This window comes from Phoca vitulina, unplaced genomic scaffold (assembly GCF_004348235.1).
Source record: "Phoca vitulina isolate PV1807 unplaced genomic scaffold, GSC_HSeal_1.0 scaffold12, whole genome shotgun sequence".
Taxonomy (NCBI): Eukaryota; Metazoa; Chordata; class Mammalia; order Carnivora; family Phocidae; genus Phoca; species Phoca vitulina.
In genome coordinates, this window is record NW_022589715.1 from 26,042,302 (window position 1) to 26,069,562 (window position 27,261).

Below are 27,261 nucleotides of genomic sequence, written 5' to 3' on the forward strand. Positions count from 1 at the left end.
GCGGGAAGCCTGCTTCTCCCTCTCCCACTCCCCCTGCTTGTGTTCCCTGTCTTGCTGTGTCTCTCTCTGTCAAATAAATAAAAAATCTTTAAAAAGAAAAAAAAAAAAAAAGAATGTGCAGCCTGGTGAAGAAACATGCCAGAGGGCATGGGCCATAGCCGGTCCATAGAAGTCCTCTACGGTTGCCAGAGAGCATGAACAGGCTGACACTGGTCTATAGCAATGGTCCGCCAGTGGGAAAACAGCTGGGGTCTCCAGATTTAGCAAATAAAAACAATCCCAAATAGTGCATGGAGCATACTTACACCAAAAATTATTTAACCTGGTATTCTGTATATCTGTCACTCCTAGAAACATCTGTAAGCTGCTGCAGTCGAAGCTGCCAGGGAAGCAGCTGAAGGCCGGGTAGAGTGTAGTGTGAGGATGCAGCTAGCTGGGACAGGTCCCAAAGACCCTTGAGAGGAGTGTCAATGGGTCTTCCATACACTGATCCACTGGCTCCCACACTGAATAAAAAGAGAATTAGCACCCATAAAGGAAGTGCTTTCCCATCACTATCCCCTTCCATTGTTTTCCTAGTGCCCTCTATTGACAAAGCCTAACTTTGAGCCAACTGGCAAGAGAGATGTTTGACAAAACAGGGCAAAGAAGGGTAGGGTGGGGTGGGGACTAAGACTCCTAGCACTTCTATCACTCCCTTGCCACCTAGATGCCTTTTGCCTGCTTTGTCTTCAAGTCTCTATTTAAATGTCACTTCCTCTAAAAGGCATTCCTTTACCCACAATCTAAATCATAAGTCAGTAGCTTCTCAAACCATCTTATAAAGCTTTTCCTTTATAGCATTTTTCGTAATTTTTAATTAATACAGTTGACCCTTGAACAATACAGAGGAGCACCAACCCCCTGCACAGTTGAAAATCTATGTATAAACTTTGAGTTCCCCCAAACTTAACTATTAATAGCCTGCTGTTGATTGGAAAACTTACCGTAATATAAACAGTGATCACCACATAATTTGTATGTTATAAATATTATATACAGTTTTTTTTAAGTAGGCTCCGCACCCAGCGTGGAGCCCAATGTGGGGCTTGCACTCACAACCCTGAGATCAAGACCTGAGCTGAAAGAGTCTGACACTTAACTGACTGAGCCACGCAGGCGCTTCTATACTCTATCCTTATAATAAAGAAAGCTAGAGAAAAGAAAGTTATTAAGAAAATCATAACTGGGGGCGCCTGGGTGGCTCAGTCGTTAAGCGTCTGCCTTCGGCTCAGGTCATGATCCCGGGGTCCTGGGATTGAGCCCTGCGTCAGGCTCCCTGCTCAGTGGAGAGTCTGTTTCTCCCTCTCCCTCTGCCCCTCCCCCTGCTCATGCTCTCTCTCTCTCTCAAATAAATTTTAAAAAAAGAAAAAAACCCACAAAATATATTTATAGTACTATACTGTATTGAAAAAAATCTGCATATAAGTGGACCCACACAATTTAAACCCATGTTCAAGGGCCAACTGGTGTATTTGTATGATTATATAATTTTTTTAAGACTTTTATTTATTTGACAGAGCAAGAGAGGGAACACAAGTAGGGGGAGTGGGAGAGGGAGAAGCAGGCTTCCCGCGGAGCAGGAAGCCTAATGCGGGGCTCGATCCCAGGACCCTGGGATCATGACCTGAGCCGAAGGCAGACACTTAACGACTGAGCCACCCAGGCGCCCAATTTCTGGTGATCTTTAGCTGTCTTTATTTAAAAGTGAAGCACTGAACACCTGTTTGGAAGACTTGTGTACATGGGCAGGGCTTACTGATTGGCATTCTCCACTGTATAGACTTCTTATGAGGAGGAAATTTCCAGGCTTAAGATTGTTGTTGCAGGGTGAGGTGATAAGAGCTAAAACTAAAAGACCATCTCAGGGCTAATTCTTTATGCCATGTCAAGTAATCTGAACTTCTTTTATCCTAAAGGTCCAAAGGATCCATTGATCTAGTTTGTGTTTAGTCAAGATATCTCCCAGGCTCCTGGCTTGAAAAAGCAGATGGATGGTGGGGCTAGTTACTGGGGTGGGAAAAGGCAAAGGTGCAGTTTGTGAGGGCAAGTAAAGCTAGAAGCTAGTTAGAGGACAGGAAAGGAGAGCTAATGAGATCCAGCCTTCAACATGCAGCTTGGACATGTGTGACAATCAGAAATAACCAGTAGGTAATGATACAGAATTTAGAAGGGAGATTCAGGCTGAATATTAGAGATGGGAGTCATCAGCATTTAGGTGATAGTTCGAAATCCATGGAATGGCAATCACCCAGAGAAATGCTAAAGTGAGAAAACTCTTCGGTCCATCATGTTTAAGGGGGCAGAGGCAGAGAAGCTTGCAAAGGAGATTGAGAAAGAGCTGCTTGATGGGTGGGAGAAATACAGGGGGGTCCTTGATGTTGCAGAAATCAAGGTGGAAAAACTTCAAGGAAATAATAGTAGTCAAGTGTGTCAAATACTGCAGGAAGGAAAAATACAAGTGTGAAAAAAAAAAACTCCACTGGGTTTAGCAATAAGGAAGTACCTTTAAAATGAGCATTTTCAGTGAGGTAGTGGGTGCAGAATGTGGACTGCAGTGGGTTAAGGAGTGGGAGGTGAGAACAGTTTAGTTAGTGCAGATTGGCTTCCTGTTCATTTGGCTATAGAGAGAAGGAAGGAGAGAAAGAGGAGATGGGTTTAAGAAAGCAATATATATCAATACAATAAATTACAAAATTAAATGAATATTGAATGAATAAATACAATTACAAAATTAGATGACCACAAAAAAAACAACCCCACCATTCAACCATCTGGAAGTATAAAACAAAAAACATTCACGTCCTTTTTATATAAAAAGTTGGAACTATCATTAAAGAATGTGTTTTTGTTGAGGGTGTATACTGTTTCTCTAAGATACACAGAAATTGAAGGTTGGGGGACGCCTGGGTGGCTCAGTCGGTTAAGCGTCTGCCTTCATGATCCCAGAGACCTAGAATCAAGTCCTGCATTGGGCTCCTTGCTCAGCGGGGAGCCTGCTTCTCCCTCTGCCTGCCCCTCCCCACTGCTTGTGCTCTCACACACTCTCTCTCTGGCAAATAAATAAATAAAACCTTAAAAAAAAAATTGAAGGATGGGTTAAAGAAACATGAATTGTAAAAATTGTATTACGTTAAGTTGCCCTCCTAAAAGACTACCGTTTTGCACTCTAAACAATGATGTCAGAAAGTACTTATTTACCCCCACCCTTACCAACTGCTGATTGTTAAGCTTTTTTTTTTTTTTTTAAAGATTTTATTTATTCATTTGAGACACAGAGATACAGAGAGAGCGCACATGTAGGGGGAGAGGGAGAGGGAGAGGGAGAGGGAGAAGCAGGCTTCCCACAGAGAAGGGAGCCCGACGTGGGGCTCGATCCCAGGACCCCGGGATCATAACCTGAGCCGAAGGCAGACGCTTAACGACTGAGCCATCCAGGAGCCCCTGCTGATCGTTGAGCTTTTATTTTTGCAACAACCTGATGCATGTAAAATGATCTCTTTAATTGTATTACACCAGTCCAAGTAAAGTTAATCAGTTTTTCCATGATAATTGGATATTTGTATTTCTTTTCTGTGACATAATTGTTCATATTCTCTTGATTAGATTTTTATTTTTATTTATTTTTAAAATATTTTATTTATTTATTTGACAGAGAGAGACACAGCGAGAGAGGGAATACAAGCAGGGGGAGTGGGAGAGGGAGAAGCAGTCTTCCCGCCGAGCAGGGAGCCCGATGCGGGGCTCTATCCCAAGACTCTGGGATCATGACCTGAGCGGAAGGCAGACGCTTGACGACTGAGCCACCCAGGAATCCTGTATGTAGTTTGGATACTCACAAATCCTTTCTGGAAGAGTGTATCCCATACCCAGGCCCCTCAGGATTAACTCAGATTAAAATCATCAATTAGGGGGTGCCTGGGTGGCTCAGATGGTTAAGCATCTGCCTTCAGCTCAGGTCATGATCCCAGGGTCCTAGAATCAAATCCCACATCAGGCTCCCTGCTCAGTGCAGAGCCTGCTTCTCCCTCTCCCTCTGCCATTTCCTCTTGTGCTTTCTGGCTCTATCTCTCTGTCAAATGAATAAATAAAATCTTTAAAAAAAAACAAAAAAACTTTTCTTTAAAAACAATAAACAAATTAAAATAATCAGTTAGGAGCTCACAATCAAAAACTATCAAACATATGAAGAAACAAGACCCAGGAGGGATTCAACAGAAACAAAGAACAGCAGAATTTGACCTCCAAGGACTTTAGCCATTATAGTAATCATATATTGAATATGTAATAACTATATTTCATATGTCTTTAAAAATAAAGGCTGCAATAAAAATATGAGCAAGGAAGAAGTAACTATCAAATGATTAGCAGAATTTTAAAAGAAACTGACAAACCCTCTAGAAATTAAAAATACAATAGCTAAAATTAAAAATTCAGTGGACTGACTAACCCAATTTAGATAGAGATGAAGAAATCTGTACATTGGAACAGTACAGAGGCAAAGGAATAGAATATAGGGAAAGAGCATGGAAAATAAAATGAGAAATCTAAAATACATTTTTAAAAAAGATTTTAAGTAATCGCTACACCCAACATGGGGCTCAAACCCACAACCCAATATCAAGAGTCCCATGCTCTCCTGATTAAGCCAGCCAGATGCCCCTAAAATACATTTAAACTGGAGTTCCACAAAATAAAACAATTTGGGATAGACAATATTTGAAGAGATAATGACTGAATTTTCCAGAATTGTAGAAAGCTAGGAATTCTCAGATCCAAGAATCACAATAAATCCTAAGAGGGATAAATAAAATGAAGTCCATACTGACATACATAGTCAAGTTGCAGATTATCAACTGCAGATCTTAAACTATCAGATCTTAAAGCAGCAGAGGGGGAAAAAAAGTCACTATTATTTTCACATCCTGCTTTGCCACAAGTTGGAACTTTTACAATATCACTTCTCTAATGTTTTCCTTTCCTTGTATAATAATTGTACTATTACAGTATATCTTGATGCCATGGAGGATCACTGTGAATGAATAGCTTGACTCAGGCATCACAACAAAAATCTACCTCAAGGCTGAAAAAATGATGTTCAGAGAACAGGGAAAGAAGGGCTACTGTGTCATATGAGAGTATTGTACAATTCTGAGAATTCTGTTTATGAGAAGAAGGCTGAGAAAGGACTTCTATGATGGTATTGCTTCTTCAAAGCCCCTTCTTTGAAGGAGGAATAGAAGAACCCTGTGTGTTTGGCTTGGAAGGAAATCCCCTCTTCTAGAATGGGGCTCTTTGATAGCTTCTTTCCTGACTGGAACATATAACGTGTCTGAACAGAAAACCCACAAATCTCTTAGGACACATTTGGGCAAATCCAGTGAAAAAAATTTAAACACTCTCTCTAAAACAGGGTTTAGGAGTGCGGACACTACTGACTCCATCTTTGTCCCGTTCCCCCCCCACCACCCCCATCCCCCACCCCTGCCTTATCCATGTCCCTGCGATGATCTCCCCTGGGGCTACATGTTCCAGGTCCCCTAGATGTTAGTGTATGCCATGACCAGAATGTGGTGAAGCTTGCTCTTGCCTTCTCTAAATTTGTTTAGGTAATTCCTAGAGATAACAATCCCCCCCCCCCCCCAGCTCCCCGATGCACAGAGGGCGCCTGAGCTCTGTTAAATGTTAGCTATCAATTAAATGTATGCAGACCTTTGACCTCACTACAGTGCCCTCCTGAGCATCCCTTCGTTCTATAAAATCTGTAGACTAAGGTCTGGATTTTGCAGAGAATAGCTGTACAGCTGCCTGGATCATCACCCTCTGAACACTTTCTGTCAGTAAGTTAATAAAATTCTATAAACTGTAGGGAGGTTGACTGCTTCATTTTTTGGCCTCAAAGTGCCTTCTCAATTTGGAGGATACTTTATAGTCCCTCCTCTCCACTTTCTAACACAGGGCCTCTCAATTTTGGCACTATTGACATTTTGGGTCAGATAATTCTTTGTTGAGAGGACTGTCCTGTGTATTGCAGGATATTTTTTCCTTTCTTTTTTTAAAAGATTTTAAGTAATCTCTACACCCAACCTGGGGCTCCAAACGACAACCCCTGAGCTCAAGAGTCACAGGCTCTAGTGACTGAGTCAGTGCCCCTTAGGATCTTTAATAACATCCATGGCATCTATTCAGCGCTCCTGTTGAAGAACAACTTCTTTAGAGAATCATTTGGCACCAATACAATCATAAACACAACCAGGCATTGAAATCCTACACTAGGTTTTCATCCATATGACCCAGGATATACTGAGCATCATTTTAAAAACTTATAATCGAAATGGCAACACAAACTTGGAAGAATTTTGTGGAAAAGTGTGCCCTTTTACCCCCCCCCCCCCCCCCCCCCCGCCGCCAGTTTGAGAAACAATATAGCAAACCAGAGTCCCGGAAAGGACCATTTTTCTTATTAATAGATGATAAGATTAATGTTTTTAGGCAACCTGCCCACAGTGTCACCCCTAGTAAGTAACAGAATCAAGGCCAAAGCCGCAGGAAATCTCATTCCAGAATTTTCCAACAGACAAGGGCCTCATCCTTAACACACTGAACTCAGAAGTTACCTTCAACCATGAACAAAGAATACTGAGATTTATTGTTTGATTCAAGGACCAGAACTAAAACACAGGAAGCCGATTTCAGTTCATTATAAAGGTAAACGTTCAAGTAGTATGTCAGAATGTAGTTAAGGTAGAAAAAGATAACTTGATATAAACACACAAGTTTTACAAACAGCGAATACTTTGGTGGACAAGACTTCCCTTGACAAAACGCTAAATCACAAGTCAACATCTGCTAATAATGCAGATAATTTATGACAATTTTTGCTTCGATAACCAATGAATTCTATGCAGAAACAGTGCTCTCTCGGGTCTGAAACAGTCATGATCAGCTCTAGAACCCTATCGGTGCCTTCTGTGCCAGCACGGTCGTCCAGAAGCACTCTGGCCCCACCGAAGAAGCTGCGCATTACAGCCGCCGGGTTAGCGCAGACTCCACCCCGGCATTCCGCCGCAATTCTTAGCCGCCTACAGGAGGAAACTACAACTCCCATCAGACAAGGCGAGCCGAGTGGGCGGGTATTCGCCTCGCGTGGGCGGCCCTGACCAATAACGACGGTCGTTACAGCGAACAGTTTGGCCGCGTTTGTAAAAGGCCGCGGCAGGCGAAGAGAGAGGAGGTGAGGGCGGTCATCAGCTTGGGGCCCCGGGGCCGCGGTGGGGGGAGGGCGCGCAGAACAGGCAAGGGGGCCGTGTTGACAGAAGGCGGGGACAGCAGTGCGACGAGGGCGTAGAGCCGGGAATCCCGGCGAAGAGCGTGGCCAAGGAGCAGGGTCCCGGCCAGGTGATGCTTCTGCTTGGGCCTACTTAGAACCGGAAATGAGCCGTCGCGCGGGGAGGATGCCGGGAAGCAGGTCCCAGAACGGTGCTTCTGGGGGGTGGGCCGGGTCCCGGAAGCCAGGCGGGAGGTGCGCATCCTGCAGGCGGGGTTCCCAAACACGCGTCCGCAAGGCCGGGGCGGCGTTTCTCCGCTATTCCGAGACAGCGCAGGGCTAATGAAAACCTAGGAATCGGGAGGCCTGGCTTCTAGGCATCTCCCTTCCTTTTACTTGTGGTTTGACAAGGAATCCTGTAGATTACAAACTCATGTTAGGTTATCTGGTTGCTGGCTGTGAGACATTCATCAAATCATTACTCTCTTTGAGCCAATTTTTTCAACTCTAAGATGGTAAATAGTACCCACTTTACTGGATTATGGTGAGCAATACCGGAGTAAATGCATGGCAAGGGCTTCTACTCAGTAAAAGTTAGCAGGTTTTATGTTTTATTCATGATAATCATTCGTTCTCTTCAGTTACTGTTGCTTCACAAGCATTAAACAGCATCCACCAGACTGTACAGCTCTACAGCTGAACAGTACCTTGATTAAAACGCACCACTTCCAGGGAGCATTCCTGGGTTGGCTCTTCCAGCATCAGTCCCTTTACACCATCTTGCTGAGGAGGCAGTTTTGTAAACTTGTTTAGAAGAGACCTTTTTTTAGGCAGGATTCAAATACAGGTTCTTTTCTTATCCTTTTTTTTTTTTTTTAAGTTGAGGTAAAATTGACGTGTAACATACTAGTTTCAGGTGTACCACGTAATTCGATATTTGTATACACTGTGACATGATCGCCACAATTAAGTTGTTACCAGTCACCATACAAAGTTACAAAAAAATTTTTTTTCCTTGTGATGAGAACTTTTAGGATTTATTCTCTTGACAGCTTTCAAATATACAATATGATATTATCTACTATAGTCATCTTGCAGTACATTACATTCCCATGACTTATTTTATATCTGGAAGTTTGTACCTTCTGACTCCCTTCACCCATTTCTCCTACCCTGCTATACCCCCTCCCCTCTGGCAGCCACCAGTCTGTTTTCTGTATGTATGAGTTTTGTTTTGTTTCGTTTTTTAGATTCCACATACAAGTGAAATCATATGGTATTTGTCTTTCTCTGTCTTTCTTTGTCTTATTTCACTTAGCATAATACCTTTGAGGTCCATCCACATTGTTGCAAATGGCAAGATTGCCTTCTCTTTTATGTCTGAGTAGTATTCCATGGTGTATTCCAGTATAGTATTCCATTTTATAGGCGCACATAGAAACCAAATGTTTATCCATTCATCCATCTTAGGTTGTTTCCATATCTTGACTATTGTAAATAATAGTGCAGTGAATACAGGGGTGCATATATCTTTTCAAATTAGTGTTTTCATTTTCTTCGACAAATACAGGTTCTTTACAGGTTGTGTTACTTGTTTGTATATGCTTGCAATATAGAATCTATAATAAGTGATATGAGTCCATGTTTAAAATTCAAATAGTATAAAACAGTGATATGTAAGTCTCCCTCCTATTTCCCAAGTCCTAAGTCACTTCTGAGACCATAGACATGTGTGTGTGTATATCCCTTCCTTTTTCTTTTTTAAACCAAGAGTATCCTACATGAAGTGCCTTTTTTCATCCCGCGGTATATCTTGGTATGTCTTCCTTATCAGTACATATAGATCTATCTGATTCTTTTTAATGGCTTTACAGTAGCATATTGTATGCCTGCACCATAATTTTTTTCGTCAGCTCTTAGACTGTTTCCATTCTTTGCAGTTCTGGACAACTTTGCATGGGGTACCCTTGTACATACTTTGTGTACATGTGACAGGAGAACTCATGAAGTCTTAGAAGTAGAATTGCTAAGTTAAAGTATATGTTGTACATTTATTTTGTTTACATCCTTTAAAGAGGATGTTGCAGTTTACATCCCCACCAACCATGTGCAGTGACTGTTTCTCCACATCTTAATGAACACAATGATAACGTTTATCTTTTCTGTCATTTTGCCAAAGTATTATCTTGTTTTAATTTGCCTCTTGCTTATTGTAAGATAGAATTTTGGATGTTTAAAATCATTTTTGTTTTTTATTTTTCACAAGCTGTCTTTTCATGCTCTTTGCTCATTTTTCTAGTGGGTTTGTTTCTTTTTCTTATTGATTTGTAAAAAACTCCTATTTTAGAAAATTAGCTCTTTAGCATTTGCATTCCAAATATTTTCCCTCTATTTTTAATGATACCTTTTTTTTAATTTTATTTTTTAGAGTAATCTCTATGCCCAGTGTGGGGCTCAAACTCACAACCCCAATATCAAAAGTCACAAGCTCCACCAACTGCACCAGCCAGGCACCCCTTTTAATGACAGCTTTATTAGGATCGCCTGGGTGGCCCAGTCAGTTGTGTCCAACTCCTGGTTTCGGCTCAGGTCATGATCTCTGAGTTGTGGGGTGGGGCCCAGTGTTGGGCTCCGCACTCAGCATGGAGTCTGCTTGTCCCCTCCCTCCCCTCTGCCCCTCCCCTCTCTCTCAAAAATAAATACATAAATACATAAATAAATAAATCTTTTAAAAAAAGCTTTATTGAAATATGATTCACATAACATAAAATTCACTCCTTTAAAGTGTTGTGATTCAGTGATTTTTTTATATATTCATAGAGTTTTGCAGCCTTTCTTCACTCCAAAAAGAAACCTCATACTCACCAGCAGGCACTCTTGTTTCCTCTTTTTGCCTCTGCTCTTGGCAACCACCAATCTACTTTCTGTCTCTATGTATTTGCCTATTCTTCATATTTCATTTAAATGGAATCATACAGTGTGTAGCTTTTTTGTGTCTGGCTTCTTTCACTTAGCATAATACTTCAAGGTTCATATAGCATGTATCAGAATTTCATTCCCTTTTAGGGCCAAATTATATTCCATTGTGTGGGTATATCACATTTTGTTTATTCATTCATCAGTTGATGGATATTTGGATTGATTCCACTTTCTGGTTATTATGAATACCACTACTATGAACATATATGTACAAATTTTTGTATGTTTTCAGTTGTCTTGGGTATATATTCTCTTGTGAGTCATATGGTAACTCAGTTTAACATTTTGAGGAACCATCAACCATCAGTTTTCCGAAGTGGCTCTGCCATTTTACAGTACCATCAATAATGTATGAGCGTTCTAGTTTTTCAATATCCATGACAACACTCGTTATTTTTTGCCTTTTTTAGTCATCATAGTGGCTGTGCAATGGCATCACACTGTGGTTTTGATTTATAATTTACATGATGTTGAACATTTTTTCATATGTTTATTGGCTGTTTATTTTCTTTGGAGAAATATCCATTCAAATCCTTTGTCCATTTTTAAATTGGGTTATGTCTCTTTGTTTTTTTAAAGATTTTATTTATTTATTTATTTATTAGAGGGAGAGCGCACGCACAAGCAGGGGGAGGGGCAGAGGGAGAGGGAGAAGCAGGCTCCCCGCTGAGCAGGGAGCCCAACACGGCTCGATCCCAGGACCCTGAGACCATGACCTGAGTAGAAGGCAGACGCTTAACTGTCTGAGCCACCCAGGAACCCCTCTCCTCAGCTTTTTTGAGATGTAATTGACATAACTTTGTGTAAGTTTAAGGTGTTCAGGGGCGCCTGGGTGGCTCAGTCGTTAAGCGTCTGCCTTCGGCTCAGGTCATGATCCCAGGGTCCTGGGATCGAGCCCCACATCGGGCTCCCTGCTCGGCGGGAAACCTGCTTCTCCCTCTCCCACTCCCCCTGCTTGTGTTCCCTCTCTCGCTGTGTCTCTCTCTGTCAAAGAAATAAATAAAATCTTAAAAAAAAAAAAAAAGTTTAAGGTGTTCAATGTGTGTTTTTTTAAGATTTTGTTTGTTTATTTGAGAGAGAGTGAGTGCATGCACATGAGCAAGGAGAGGGGCAGAGGGAGAGAGCAGAGAATCCAGGACGCTGGGATCATGACCTGAGCTAAAGGCAGATGCTTAACTGACTGAGCCACCCAGGCGCCACGGGTGTTCAGTGTGTTTTGGTACATTTATATATTGCAAAATGATTACTGCCAAAGCATTAGCTAACACCTCCATCATGTCATATAATTACAGTTTTTTGTGTGTGGTGAGAACATTTAACATCTACTCTCTTAGCAACTTTCAGCTATTAGTGAAAGTATATTAGCAGGGCGCCTGGGTGGCTCAGTTGGTTAAGCGACTGCCTTCGGCTCAGGTCATGATCCTGGAGTCCCGGGATCGAGTCCCGCATCGGGCTCCCTGCTCGGCAGGGAGTCTGCTTCTCCCTCTGACCCTCCCCCCTCTCATGTGCTGTCTCTCTCATTCTCTCTCTCTCAAATAAATAAATAAAATCTTTAAAAAAAAGAAAAAACTTTGCCTTAAAAAAAAAAAAAAAAAAAAGAAAGTATATTAGCAATATAATATACTGTTATTAACATAATCGCCATGATGTACATTAGATCATCTTATAATTTTTTTTTTTTTTAAAGATTTTATTTATTTATTTGACAGAGAGAGACACAGCGAGAGAGGGAACACAAGCAGGGGGAGTGGGAGAGGGAGAAGCAGGCTTCCCGCCAAGCAGGGAGCCCGATGTGGGGCTCGATCCCAGGACCCTGGGATCATGACCTGAGCTGAAGGCAGACGCTTAACGACTGAGCCACCCAGGCGCCCCATCTTATAATTTATTTATCTTATAACTTATTCATCTTATAACTAGAAGTTTGCACCCGTTGATATTTCCCCATTTCTCCCACCCCTCAGTCCCTGGCAGTCATTCCATTCTCTGTTTTTATGAGTTTGGCTTTTTAAGATTATACATATAAGCTAAATCATACAATATTTGTCTTCTCTTTCCACATTGTCTTAATTTGCTTTGTAGTAAGTTTTGAAATCAAGAAGTGTGAGTCCTTGTACTTTGTTCTTCTTTCTCGAGATTGTTTTGGCTCTGCCAGGTGCCTTGCATTTCTGTATGAATTTTAGGATCATCTTGTCAGTTTGCAAAAAAGGCATCTGGAATTTTGATAGTGATTACATTGTATCTATAGATCAGTTTGGGGAGTAGTACCTTCTTAATATTAGTCTTCTGATCTACAAGCATGAGATATCTTTCCATTTTTTTAGGTCTTTAATTTCTTTTTTTTTTTTAATATTTTATTTGTTTATTTTAGAGAGAGAGGAAGAACGAGCGTGAGTGGGGGGAGGGGCAGAGGGGGAGGGAGAGGGAGAATCTCAAGCCGACGCCACGCAGAGCACAGAGCCAGGAATGGGGCTTGGTGCTGTGAGCCCTAGATTATGACCCGAGCAGAAACGGAGTCAGACGCTTGACCAACTGAGCCACCCAGGCGCCCGTAGATCTTTAATTTCTTTCAATGATGTTTGCAGTTTTCAGTGTACCAGTCTTGGCACTGCTTTTGTTGCTCAGTTTGTTTTTGTCTTTGGACTTAAATTATGGTACATTTTTCCATGCAGAAAATTTTCATTTTTATGTATCAAATATAATCAGTCTTAATTTTATTTATTTATTTACTTTTTTAAGTAAGCTCTATGGCCCAGCGTGGGGCTTGAACTCACTATGCTGAGATCAAGAGTGGTGTTCTCTACTGACTGAGCCAGCCAGGCGCCCCTCAGTCTTTATTTTATTTTATTTTATTATTATTATTTTTAAAGATTTTATTTATTTATTTGACAGAGAGAGACACAGCGAGAGAGGGAACACAAGCAGGGGGAGTGGGAGAGGGAAAAGCAGGCTTCCCGCTGAGCAGGGAGCCCGATGCAGGGCTCGATCCCAGGACCCTGGGACCATGACCTGAGCCGAAGGCAGACGCTTAACGACTGAGCCACCCAGGTGCCCCTCAGTCTTAATTTTAAAATGGGTGAAATATTTGAATAGTATTTCCCTAAGGAGACAGATATGTCTAAATAAGCATGTAGTATGTTGCTGAACATCATTATTCAATAGAGAAATGCAAGTTAAAAGCACAATGAGGTACCTACCACTTTACACCTACTCTAATCCAATGGCTATAATAAAGAAGACAATAACACATGTTGGCCAGGAAGTAGAGAAACAGGAACTCTCCTACATTGCTGGTATGAATATAAAAACATTTTAGAGAACAGTTTGGTGGTTTCTTAAAAAGTTAAAAGTAAACCGTATGACCCTGCAATTCCACTTCTAGGTACATAGATACCTCAGAGAAATGAAGAGAAATGCATGTTAATGTTCTCAGCAGCATGTTCATAATAGCCAAAAATTGGAAACAGAACAGTTATCTGTCTGCTGGTGAATGGATAAACAAAATGATACATCCATTGGATGGAATGCTTTTCAGCAATTTAGACAATGAAATACTGATACAGGTTACAATGTGGTTGAACCTAGAAAACAGCATGTTGTGTGAAAGAAGCCAAACATAAAATACCATATATTATATGATTCCATCTATATGAAATGTCCAGAAAAGTTAAATCTGTAGAGACAAGAAAACAGGTTAGTGATTGCCTGGGGATGGGAATGGTAATTGACTGTGAACGGCCAGAGGGATCTTTTTAGTGTGATAGACATGTTCTCAAAATGGATTATAGTGGCAGATACCTAACTCTACAAATGTAATGACTATCATTGAATCGTATACATAAAATGGGTGAATTTTATGGTCTGTAAAATATACCTCAATAAAGAGGTTTCTTTTTTTGTTCTTAAGATTTTATTTATTTATTTGAGAGAGACAGTACAACTGGGCGTAGGAGTGGGGCGGGGGGAGGGAGAAGCAGGCTCCCCGCTGAGCAGGGAGCCCAGTGTGGGGCTCTATCCCTGGACCCTGGGATCATGACCTGAGCCGAAGGCAAGATGCTCAACGACTGAGCCACCCAGGCGCCCGTCTGTGACCAAGTTTAACTTCTGAGCTTCAGGTTGTTTTTCAATTGCAAAATAGAAAAAAAAAAAAAAATATATATATATATATATATGTATATGAAATACATATATATGGAAGAGCTTACAAAAATTAATTTTAAAAATTCATTGATGATCACTTAACATATCATTAAAGTAGAAAAAAACAACTTTGCTCATTAAGGGAGGAACTGGTTTGCCAATTATCATGGTGAAACCTTAAGGTGCTCTATATAGTTTTAGCATCATCATAGGAATTCCACTTTTTCCTCTTATTTTTTCTTTTACTTTTTTGATTATTCTCTGTAGAGGGCAATTTGTTAGTATCTTTCAAAATGACAAATGTACATTTCTTTTAAAAACTTTTAATTTGGGAATAATTTTATTTATTTATTTTTTAGGATTTTATTTTTATTTTTATTTTATTTTATTTTTTTTATTCATTCGAGACACAGAGATACAGAGAGAGAGAGAGAGCATGAGCAGGGGGCGAAGCAGAGGGAGGGCGAGAAGCAGACTCCCCGCCGAGCAGGGAGCCCAGTGCGGGGCTCGATCCCAGGACCCTGGGATCATGACCTGAGCCGAAGGCAGACACTTAACCATCTGAGCCACGCAGGTGCCCAATTTTGGGATAATTTTAGATTTATAGAAAAGATAAAAAATTATACAGACATTCCTGTATACCCTCACTCAGCCTTCCCAAATGTTAACATTTTACCTAACCATGAGACATTTGTCAAAACTAAGGTTTTAACACTGGTACAATACTACTAACTCTACTACATACAGACTTTATTTGGGTTTCACCAGTTTTCCCACTAATGGCACTTTTTTTTTTTAAGAATAAACTTTTTCTTAAAAGATTTTATTTATTTAAGAGAGAGTGAGAGCGTGCAAGAGAGAGCACAAGTGTGGGGGGGTGGCAGAGAGAGAAGCAGACTCCCCGCCGAGCAGGGACCCCGATGCAGGCGATCCCAGGACCCTGGGATCATGACCTGAGCCGAAGGCAGATGCTTAACGCCTGAGCCACCCAGGCGCCCCAAGAATAAACTTTTTTTATTTTTTATTTATTTATTTATTTATTTTTATAAGATTTTATTTATTTATTTGACAGAGAGAGAGACAGCGAGAGAGGGAACACAAGCAGGGGGAGTGGGAAAGAGAAAAACAGGCTTCCCAACGAGCAGGGAGCCCGATGTGGGGCTCGATCCCAGGACCCTGAGATCATGACCTGAGCCGAAGGCAGTCGCTTAACCAACTGAGCCACCCAGGCGCCCCAAGAATAAACTTTTTTTAAAGATTTTATTTTTAATGAGGTTCCTGGGTGGCTCAGTCAGTTAAGTGTCTGACTCTTGATTTTGGCTCAGGTCATGATCCTAGGGTCATGAGACTGAGCCCAGCATCAGGCTCCTGCTCAACAGGGAGTCTGCTTGAGATTCTCTCTCTCCCTCTGTCCCTCCTCTCCACTTGTGCATGTACGTGCACTCTCTCTAAAATAAATAAATAAATCTTAAACATACTTTATTTTAATTTTTTTAAAAGATTTTATTTATTTCTTTGACAGAGACACAGAGAGAGAGGGAACATAAGCAGGGGGACTGGGAGAGGGAGAAGCAGGCTTCCCGCCGAGCAGGGAGCCCGATGCGGGGCTTGATCCCAGGACCCTGGGACCATGACCTGAGCCGAAGGCAGACGCTTAACGACTGAGCTACCCAGGTGCCCCCAAAATATTTTATTTTTAAGCAATCTCTACACCTGATGTGGGGCTCAAACTCACAACCCCAAGATCAAGAGTCACATGCTCTACTGACTGAGCCAGTCAGGCGCCCCAAGAATAAACTTTTTATTTTAGAATAATTTCACATTTTCAGAAAAGTTGCAAAGATAGAATACAGAGGGGGCTCCTGGGTGGCTCAGTTGGTTAAGCATCAGGAACCTTCCTACATTGCTGGTATGAATATAAAAACGTTTTGGAAAACAGTTTGGTGATTTCCTGCTCCGTGGGAAGCCTGCTTCTCCCTCTCCCACTCCCCCTGCTTGTGTTCCCTCTCTCGCTGTGTCTCTCTGTCAAATAAATAAAATCTTTAAAAAAAAAAAAAAAACTTGGTCACAGAGGTAATTGGTGGTAAAAGGCAAACTAAATCTTTCATCTTTTGACTTGGAACAACCTTCTCTTCTAAGATCCCCTGTGTGGCTGAATGAAAATACCTACTAAAGAAGTTTATTGACCTGGAAAGGAAATGCTGTGTAAACAGGCTACTGTCTCTAGATCAGGAGATTTTAATGGGTAATTTAGCCCCCCTGAGAGGACATCTAGCAATATCTGGCGACATTTTTATTTTTTTAACCACTTGGGGAGGAAGAGTTGACTACTACTGGCATCTAGTGGGTGGAGACCAGGGATGCTACCGAACATTCTACAGCATGTAGGACAGTTCCCCACAACAAAGAATTATCCAGCCCTAAATGTTAGTAGTGCCAAGATGAAAAAATCTTGCAATAGATCATATTTCACAAAGCTTTATTCACTTAGTGGATACTCAACAAATATTACAGTTGGGAGATTAATTCATAGCACCAGTAAAAAGGTGAGCAGTCTTAGACTTTTCTTATTTGTACTTTACAATTTGTTGATTAACAAATAGACTATATGGGGCACCTGGGTGGTTCAGTCAATTAAGTGTCTGCCTTCAGCTCAGGTCATGGTCCCAGGGTCCTGGGATCGAGCCCCACATCGGGCTCCCTGCTCCATGGGAAGCCTGCTTCTGCCTCTCCTACTCCCCCTGCTTGTGTTTCCTCTCTGGCTGTGTCTCTCTCTGTCAAATAAATAAATAAAATCTTAAAAAAAAAATAGACTATAGAACATGTGGAGGGAAAAAATTTTTTTTTTAAGATTTTATTTATTTATTTGACAGAGACACAGCGAGAGAAGGAACACAAGCAGGGGGAGTGGGAGAGGGAGAAGCAGGCTTCCCACAGAGCAAGGAGCCGATGTGGGGCTCGATCCCAGGACCCTGGGATCATGACCTGAGCCGAAGGCAGATGCTTAATGACTGAGCCACCCAGGCACCCCGAGGAGGGAAAATATTTTATCAAGATCATCCTTTGGGGTCAGGGGGCAAGAGCAATACTAATAGCCTATTTCAATATCACAAGCAGATTATCTTAAAAAATATATTGAACTTTGGGGTGCCTGGCTGGCTCAGTCTGTACAGCATGTGACTCTTGATCTTGGGGTTGTGAGTTTGAACCCCATGTTGGATGTAGAGATCACTTAAAAATAAAAATATAAAATCTTAAAAAAAGAAGTTGAACTTTAGTTAATAATATGAGTGCTGAATTGATGCCTGTAAATGACTTTGAAATGTTAGGGACGCCTGGGTGGCTCAGTCAGTTAAGCATCTGCCTTTGTTCAGGTATGATCTCAGCGTCCTGGGATTGAGCCCGAAGTCAGGCTCCCTGCTCAGCGGGGAGTCTGCTTCTCCCTCTGCCCTACTCGTGCTCTATCTCTCTCAAATAAATAAAATCCTTAAAAAAATTACTTTGAAATGCAATAAGATATAAGAGGGATTGATGGATGGAGAAAAGGATAAATAAATATGTAATGAAGCAAATATAGTAAAATGTTAATTGTAGAATCTAGTGGGTGGGCATGTGGAAGTTCGCTGTATAATTCTGGTTTTTTATATGTTTGAAACTTTTTTTTTTTTAAGATTTTGTTTATTCATTTGAGAAAGAGAGAGCGCCCATGAGCGGGGGGGAGAGGCAGAGGGAGAAGCAGACTCCCCGCTGAGCAGGGAGCCCAATGCGGGACTCCATACCAGGACCCCGGAGATCATGACCTGCGCTGAATGCAAACACTTAACCATCTGAGCCACCCAGGCGCCCTATGTCTGAAAATTTTCATAATACTGGAGGGGAAATCAAAAGCAGAGATTCACACTCTTCTTTTATTTATTTATTTATTTATTTATTTATTTATTTATTTATTTGACAGAGAGAGAGACGGCGAGAGAGGGAACACAAGCAGGGGGAGTGGGAGAGGGAGAAGCAGGCTTCCCACAGAGCAAGGAGCCGACGTGGGGCTCGATCCCAGAACCCTGGGATCATGACCTGAGCCGAAGGCAGACGTTTAACGACTGAGCCACCCAGGTGCCCCAAGATTCACACTCTTCTTAGCAGACACTGGAAACCACATTGCTGATTTTGCTGGGTGACCTCAGGCAAGTTACTTTTTTTTTTTAATGTCAATTGTTTTTAAAGATTTATTTATTTATTTTAGGGAGAGGGAGCATGAGCAGGGGAGGGGCAGATAGAGACGGGGAGAGAGAATCTCAAGCAGCCTCCCGGCTGAGCACGGAACTCGACTTGGGGGTTGATCTCAGACCTTGAGATCATGACCTGAGCTGAAATCAAGAGTCAGAGGCTTAACCAACTGAGCCACCCAGGCACCCCTCAAAATTTTTTTTAGCATTTTATTGGTTTTTTTTTTTTTTTTTTTTTAGAGTATTCTTTATGCCCAGTGTGAGGCTTACACTCAGGATCCCTAGATCAAGAGTCACATGCTCTACTGACTGAGCCAGCCAGGCGCCCCAGGTTACTTAACTTTTTAATTTTCATGTGAAGCATGGTGGTTGTTTGGCTCAAATGAGGTACTAGTATTGTGAGGTTCAAATGAAATAATGTGAAAGCACTTTGAAAAGCATGAAGCACTCTAAAATATAACGCATTATTATTGCGAAGGATGAGTATTTGGCCAATTATATGTCATGGCTCTGGGTGTTCTTGACAGCTACCGATGTAATGACATTAGCACTGTTTTACCTGCTTTAAGTCGGAAGTACGAAACAACCATTTCCATAACAATTGCTGTCAAATATTTTTCAAATAATGTGCAGAAGACTTGGATTCGTATTCTAAGAGGAGAGAATCATACTATTTTTATGACCTTAATATTTTTTGTTGTCTTACTTACAGATTGCCAGGATCTCCACTTAGGGCAGTGGGAATCTTCTTTGACTCCGGAACACTGGGCAGGAGCTTTGCCATTGGCCGGCCAAGAAGGAGGAGGCAGAATGTCTGCATTGTTACACCATAGAGTTCAAACTTCAAAAGACTTTGGGTTAAACAGTATCATTTACTCTGCAAATGATTATGTCTTTGCCTGTCCTCTATGATCATCACAAACTAATGAAACACCTTTCAGGTCTTACGAATTCAGGTTACACTGTTTTCCAGATGCTCTGGCAGCTGATTCAGGTAGGATTGTGCCGGGTTTTGTGGGGAATGGTGGAAAGGAAAGAATTCATCTTTCCTGTTCTCCAGTTCTTGTTCAGATTAAACATCTGTGCATGTAAAAATTAGGTTAACTAATCTACGTTGTTGTATAAAACCGTTTTGAGCCTAGAGAAATGCTTTAATTATTATATTAGGATTTTAAAAATATATGATATGAAAGGCAAGGGTTCCTTCACTTTTGTTTGATGGCTTAAGTGAATGTTCTGTTTGAGCGTACAATTTGAAAATGGTAGCTAACCTCTTTACATTTTACTTTCTGTACTAAATATCATAAATGATTTTAACTTCGTGTATGTGTGTGTATGAATGTATATTCATGCTGATGGGCTTATTGCTTTTTCTAGGGCCTTTGAAAAATGGAACCCAACTCTCTGAGGACTAAAGTCCCAGCTTTCTTGTCTGATTTGGGGAAGGCCACATTGAGGGGAATCAGAAAGTGTCCCCGATGCGGCACATACAATGGAACCCGGGGACTGAGCTGCAAGAACAAGACATGTGGAACCATATTCCGCTACGGGGCACGGAAGCAGCCCAGTGTTGAAGCTGTCAAAATCATCACAGGCTCCGATCTGCAGGTTTACTCAGTGCGGCAAAGAGACCGGGGCCCCGATCACCGATGCTTTGTGGAGCTAGGCGTGTCAGAGACGACAATCCAGACGGTGGACGGGACAATCATCACTCAGCTGAGCTCCGGACGGTGTCATGTCCCCTCATGCCTGAAAGCTGCCACCCAGGGCGTAGTGGAAAATCAGTGCCAGCACATCAAGCTGGCGGTGAACTGCCAGGCAGAAGCCACCCCTCTGACTCTGAAAAGCTCGGTCCTGAATGCAATGCAGGCCTCCCCAGAAACCAAGCAAACCATCTGGCAACTGGCCACGGAACCCACAGGTCCCCTCGTACAGAGGATTACTAAAAACATCCTGGTGGTGAAATGCAAGGCGAGCCAGAAGCACAGTTTGGGGTATTTGCATACATCCTTTGTGCAGAAAATCAGTGCCAAAAGCTTGCCCGAGCGCCGGTTCTTCTGCTCCTGCCAGGCTCTGAAATCTCACAAGTCGAACGCCTCCAAGGATGAGGTGGCCCAGAGATGTATTCATTTCTTTGCTTGCATCTGTGCCTTTGCCAGTGACGAGACATTGGCCCAGGAATTCTCAGACTTCCTAAATTTTGATTCCAGCGGTAGGTGGTGTGTTGACACAGTTACTGTTTTTCTAAAATGGCAATGAAAGAGTTCCACTGATGGCATTTGGAGATTGTCCTAGCAACCTTCAGAAGCAGTTGCTAGATAATTCAAATGAAAAGCATTCCTTCTTTTAATCCCAGTCAGCACACTTGCATAAAGGTTGGTTGGTTGAAATTAATGATCAAGAGACTTGGGCATTTTTACTGAGACAATGAATCTAGCAAAAGTTAGCTTTGCTTTGCCTTTTTTTTTTAACTTTTTCACAGATACCCTATGTTAAAAAAAACAAAGAATAAACAACAACAACAAAAAACCCTTTTATTTTGGGTTGCTTGCTTGTTTCTTATCTTTGAAGATGAGGAAAACTAGTACCTGCTCAAAATATCTTTAAAGATTTACAGCAAGTCTTTTGTTGTGGTTTTTAACAGTTTTATCTTGTAGATGCTTTTTATTTTCATTTCTTAATGATCTTTAGTTGGCAGTAGCTCCCAACTTTTTAGTTTTATTTCTCTGTAAAGTCTTTTATCGTGTTAATGATCCATGAACAAAAACCTATGTCTTGGGGAGTTCTTTAAAGGAAATTATTTTAAAGCGGGCAATCACTCCATAATTTAGTTTTTACCAATTAATTTTTCTCTAGGCAGGGGCCCATACTTACTCTTAGATGGTATTAATAATTAAGAAATCTGTTGTATTTTAGGTCTTAAAGAGGTTATTGTGCCCCAGTTAGGTTGCCATTCAGAATCGACAGTAACAGCTTGTGAGTCTACTGCCTCTAAGCCAAAGAAGAGGAAGAAGGAGGAAGTACCCGGTGAGAAACTGTTTGGGTTGTTTGTTCAGTGGTGTTTCTTTAGAGATTGTTTTACTCTATTTTATGTGTTTCACTGAATCTTAGCAAATACAGAAATAGTGTTTGTTATGTTTTTTAACTTTTTAAAAAAAGTTTTATCGTCCACTGATGATTCTTTGTCAAGTGGAGCTAAGAGTTGGTTCTTTTGGCCAAGTATAAGATCTAACCAGACTCTACTTTTATTATTGTATATGTTGTTTAGCCCTTAAACATTTGGACTAGTCTTACACCTTAATCTGCCTTAGGACAGTGTAATGAAGTTTTCGTCCATAGAGTGTTTTTAGAAATTTGTGATAAAGGTTAATTATATTTTCTAAACTAATTTAAGAGTGTAGTTTCTGGGGCGCCTGGGTGGCTCAGTCGTTAAGCGTCTGCCTTCGGCTCAGGTCATGATCCTGGGGTCCTAGGATCGAGCCCTGCGTCGGGCTCCCTGCTCAGCGGGGAGCCTGCTTTTCCCTCTCCCACTCCCCCTGCTTGTGTTCCCTCTCTCACTGTCTCTCTCTGTCAAATAAATAAATAAAATCTTAAAGAAAAAAAAAAGAGTGTAGTTTCTTAGCTTCATTTTCAATAGGTGGCACCATATGTATATTTTTTCTTTTTGAATGTAAATGTACCAGTGTCAGTTAAGTAGTCAAATAAATCAATATGAAAATACTGTTCTAGTAAATAAGTATTAAAAGACCTAGACTCTAAACAAAAGAAAAATATTCCAGTCCACACATGTGGGTAGAAACATTTTTGTGGGTAGAGTATTTTTAGAGGTGGGTCAGATGGTCATATGAGCACAGGAGTTTTGGTGCTGGGATGTTGGAAAAAGATGGAGAAACAAAGTGACGTGGGTATTTCTGGGTTTTTTGTTTGTTTGATTGAGAGAGAGAATGAGAGAGAGAGCACATGAGAGGGGGGAGGGTCAGAGGGAGAAGCAGACTCCCTGCCGAGCAGGGAGCCTGACGCGGGACTCGATTCCGGGACTCCAGGATCATGACCTGAGCGGAAGACAGTCGCTTAACCAACTGAGCCACCCAGGCACCCGGTATTTCTGTTTTTAAGAAGTAATTCTGCAGCAATATAGAGCAGAGATTGTCATTAAATGTTTACTTATTAGTCTTTCCCAAGAAAACCTGAAATTCAAAAAGAAAGTTCTTTTTTTTTTTTAAAAGATTTTATTTATTTATTTGAAAGAGGGAGAGGGAGCGAGCACGAGCAGATGGGAGGGGCAGAGGGAGAGGGAGAAGCAGACTCTCCACTGAGCAGGGAGCCCGACATTGGGCTCGATCCCAGGACCCTGGGATCATGACCTGAGCCGAAGGCAGATGCTCAACCAACTGAGCCACCCAGGTGCCCCCAAAAAGAAAGTTCTTATCCTTTGACTCAGTAGATCTGATTCTAAATAATTGTTTTTTTTAAAGATTTATTTATTTTATTTTATTATTATTATTTTTTTTAAAGATTTCATTTATTTACTTGAGAGAGAGGGAGCACAGAGGGAGAAGGAGAAGCAGACCGCCGCTGAGCAGGGAGTCTGACGCGGGGCTCGATCCCAGGACCCTGGGATCATGACCTGAGCTGAAGGCGGACACTCAACCAACTGAGCCACCCAGGCGCCCCAATTTATTTATTTGAGAGAGAGAGAGAATGTGTGTGTGCATGTGTGTGAATAGGGGGATTATAAATAATCTTTTATAAGAAAATAATCCTTGATACAGGAAAAACATTTTGTCCACAGATACTCATTTTCCAGATATTTATAATATTGAAAAATTAGAAACAAGTAAGAGACAACCAACTAGGGATAGTTAAATAAGCCATGATAAAGCTACTTGATAGAATATCAGGCAGCCATTAAAAATTATTATAAAGAATTATAAAAATTAGTATAAAGAATTATTATAGGGGTGCCTGGGTAGCTCAGTCAGTTGAGTGTCTAGCTCTTGGTTTTGGCTTAGGTGGTGATCCCAGGGTCCTGGGATTGAGCCCTGTGTCAGGCTTCGTGCTCAGCGTAGAGTCTGCTGGAGATTCTCTCTCCCTCCATCCCTACCCCTACCCGTGCACACACACATATTCACTCTCTCTAAAATAAATAAATCTTTTTTTTAAAAAAAGAATTATTGGGGCGCCTGGGTGGCTCAGTTGTTGGGCATCTGCCTTTGGCTCAGGTCATGATCCCAGGGTCCTGGGATTGAGCCCCGCATAGGGCTCCCTGCTCAGCAGGAAGTCTGCTTCTCCCTCTCCCACTCCCCCTGCTTGTGTTCCCTCTCTTGCTGCCTCTCTCTCTGTCAAATACATAAATAAATAAAATCTAAACAAGAATTATAAAGAAATGTTTAGATAACTCAGGTAAAAAACAATGCTCAGTTAAATTTGAGTTTCATACAGACAAATAATTTTAGTATAAGTATGTCCCGTGCAATATTTGGAACATACTTATATTAAAAATAAAACTATTTATTTGAAATTCAGAATTTTTTTGCTAAATTTGGCAATCCTGGTACAATCACGGTTACTTAAAATCACAAAATAAGTAAAATCAACTATTTACACACACACACACACACACACACGAGACAATAGTTCATCAGAAAATTGATAGTGATTTTCTGAGAGGTGGGAGCAGTGGGCAAATTTTTTTTTCTTTTCACTTCTAGGTCCTCAACCCACACCCCGATTTCCTGTAAAGAGCATATGAAACTTAAAATGTTATGTATAAAGTCTAATGCTAATTCCTTCTAGAAACTGAAGCTAACTTAGAAATTAACAAAGATTTTTTATATTTTAGACTCTTCAGAAATTAATATTGAATCAATTTCTCTTCTGCAGACATGTTATTAAACACTGTAATGGTTTGTGGTTTAGGTGCACAGACGAACAGTTCACTACTGTCTCAGGATGCAGTGAGCAGTCATCTAAGGAAAGGTGGCCTGAAAAAACCTGTGGTTGCTTCTTCATTAAAAAGGCAGGGTAAGTTTCCCTTCCCCAGGGTAGGCTAAAGAGGTGGAAATCATCCTAAAGAAGCCCAAAGCGATATAATGGAAAGAAATGTTGCATGTTATCCCCCAGAGAGTGCTAAGATAAACAGGAGCAGGCACTGAGGCTGAGGTCTGTTCTGTTCCACTGGCTTCCAATCCTACTCAAAACTGAATCGTGTCTTTTAAATAACAAATGCAGCAAAAGTTACTTCGTGTCTTGGCAGCACATGTTCTGTAGGATATTTTCCTTTTGTTGCTTATTACCCACATGCAGTTGGTATGGAGCCTCAAAGTTGAAGAAGAAACATATTTTACAATTGTGCAGTGATAAATATTTGTTGAGAAAGACAAATATAATCTGTTCTCCGAAGTTATAAATTTGGGGGTGCTGGCTGGCTCAGTCGGTAGAGCATGCGGCTCTTGATTTCAGGGTCGTGAGTTCGAGCCCCACGTTGGGCGTAGAGATTACTTTTAAAAATGATAAATAAAAGTCAATGTGTGTTAAAAAAAATTAAGTTTGAAAACATGTAAAAGCAGTAGCATGGGTATCATTCTGAAGTTAGGAGACAAAATGACTTAATTTGAACATAACTTACATATTTACCTTTCTAGTCAGAATAATTAAATTTATACATTTGGGGATCAACATTTTCTTAACTCTCATATATTATGGCTGGGTGATTAAAAACCAGACATCATTCCTGCTCTCATACTCTGGTTTTGAAGACAAGACCAGTACATAAATAGCAAATAATACAAGACCAAATTATAATTAACCAATTAAGAACTTACACAGTCCAGGAATAAATGTTCCTGGAACATTTAGGTTCCAGAAGGTCAGGGAGTGTGATCAAAAATATCAGGTAGGGGTTAAGTGGCTGCCTTCGGCTCGGGTCATGATCGTAGGGTCCTAAGATAGAGCCCCAGTTGGGCTCCCTGCTCAGCGGGGAGTCTGCTTCTCCCTCTCCTCACCACTTGTGCTCTCTCTCACTATCTCTGTCATTATTTCTGTCTCTCTCTCAAATAAATAAATAAAATCTTATATATATATATATATATATATATATATACACACACACATATATATATATGTATGACTTGAACTTAAAAAAATATATCAAGTAGATTTTTTTTTAAGATTTTATTTATTCACTTAAGAGAGAGGGAGAGAGCATGAGCAGGAGGAGGGGCAGAGGGAGAGGGACAAACAGACTCCCCGCTGAGTGGGGAGCCCAATGCAGGGCTCCATCCCAGGACCGTGAGACCATGACCTGAGCTGAAGCAAGATGCTTAACCAACTGAGCCACCCAGGCACCCCAGTTAGAAGATTTTTAACATTACTTCCTTTGGTGCAAAGAAAAAATAAAATAGAATAAAATAGCTTTTTACCCAAATTATCGCTATATACATTTACCTAATGAGAATTTAGTTTCAAATGAATAGTAGCTACGGCATCATTATCTCCTGATTTATAGATCTCTAAAGCAGCCATTATACAAGGCTATTCTTCAATCTGCAGCTGACTTTTTTTCCAGAGATTTGATTTTGCTTTTCAAAGATTTTATTTATTTATTTTTAAGATTTATTTATTTATGAGAGAGAAAGAGAGCAGGGAGGAGGGGGAGAAGGAGAGAGAGTCTCAAGCAGACTCCACACTGAGTGCCGAGCCCGAGGTGGGGCTTGATCTCATGACCCTGAGATCAGGACCTGAGCCAAAACCAAGAGTCAAAACCGACCACGCCACGCAGGCGCCCCTCAAAGATTTTATTTTGAAGTAATCTCTATACCCAACATGGGGCTTGAATTCACAACCCGAGATCAAGAGTTACATGCTCTACCAACTGAGTCAGCCAGACACCGCTTCAATTTGCAGTTTAATGTTGATGAAAGGCTGCAAACTTACTATGGTTAATAATCTTAAACCCATTAGTATCTCCACAGCTTTTCACTTCGGGTGAAGGATTCTTAAAACAAAACAAAACAAAAACATAGAATCTTCCATTTCACTTAATGTATCTAAATTTCTTTGAATTTCAACTTATTGCCCTTTTCTGTATAAAATCCTCAGCTTTTTCAATCTTCAGCTAACTGTTGTTTCTGTAAAAAAAGATAAAAGTTACTGAAAAGTTTTTTGTTTGTTTTTCCTAGCCTCCGGTCAGCTGTTGGATGAGGCACAAGTGACCTTATCCTTCCAAGACTGGCTGGCCAGCGTCACAGAACGCATCCATCAAACCATGCACTATCAGTTTGATGGTAAGTATTGGTCACCTGACTTGGCTATTGCTGAAAGGAGGAGAAATTAAAGTAATTGTGTTGTAGTTCTTTTTTTTAAGATTTTATTTATTTATTTGACAGAGACAGAGATAGCGAGAGCAGGAACACAAGCAGGGGGAGTGGGAGAGGGAGAAGCAGGCTTCCCGCCAAGCAGGGAGCCCGACGCGGGGCTCAATGCCAGGACCCTGGGATCATGACCTGAGCCGAAGGCAGACGCTTAACGACTGGCGCCCAAGAAAGAGAGAATCTTAAGCAGACACCGCACTGTGCATGGAGCCCGACAGAGGGCTCAATCTCAGGACCCTGAGAT

At 41.2% G+C, this 27,261-nt stretch overlaps 1 protein-coding gene across 2 annotated transcripts in view; it reads left to right on the top strand.

Annotated features, from left to right (window-relative positions):
* The first annotated feature begins 7,134 nt into the window (after positions 1-7,134).
* CUNH2orf42 (chromosome unknown C2orf42 homolog) overlaps positions 7,135-27,261 on the top strand; it is a 28,203-nt gene continuing 8,076 nt past the window's right edge. The window contains exons 1-6 of one of the 2 annotated variants that reach the window (XM_032410761.1): positions 7,135-7,273; positions 19,358-19,639; positions 20,023-20,857; positions 21,562-21,672; positions 24,565-24,669; positions 26,826-26,930. In XM_032410761.1, coding sequence (XP_032266652.1) covers positions 20,035-20,857; positions 21,562-21,672; positions 24,565-24,669; positions 26,826-26,930 — 1,144 coding nt within the window. In that variant the 5' untranslated portion in view covers positions 7,135-7,273; positions 19,358-19,639; positions 20,023-20,034. Of the gene's footprint in view, positions 7,274-7,342; positions 7,438-19,357; positions 19,640-20,022; positions 20,858-21,561; positions 21,673-24,564; positions 24,670-26,825; positions 26,931-27,261 lie in introns of those variants that run through there. The other variant, XM_032410762.1, reaches the window with a different exon arrangement.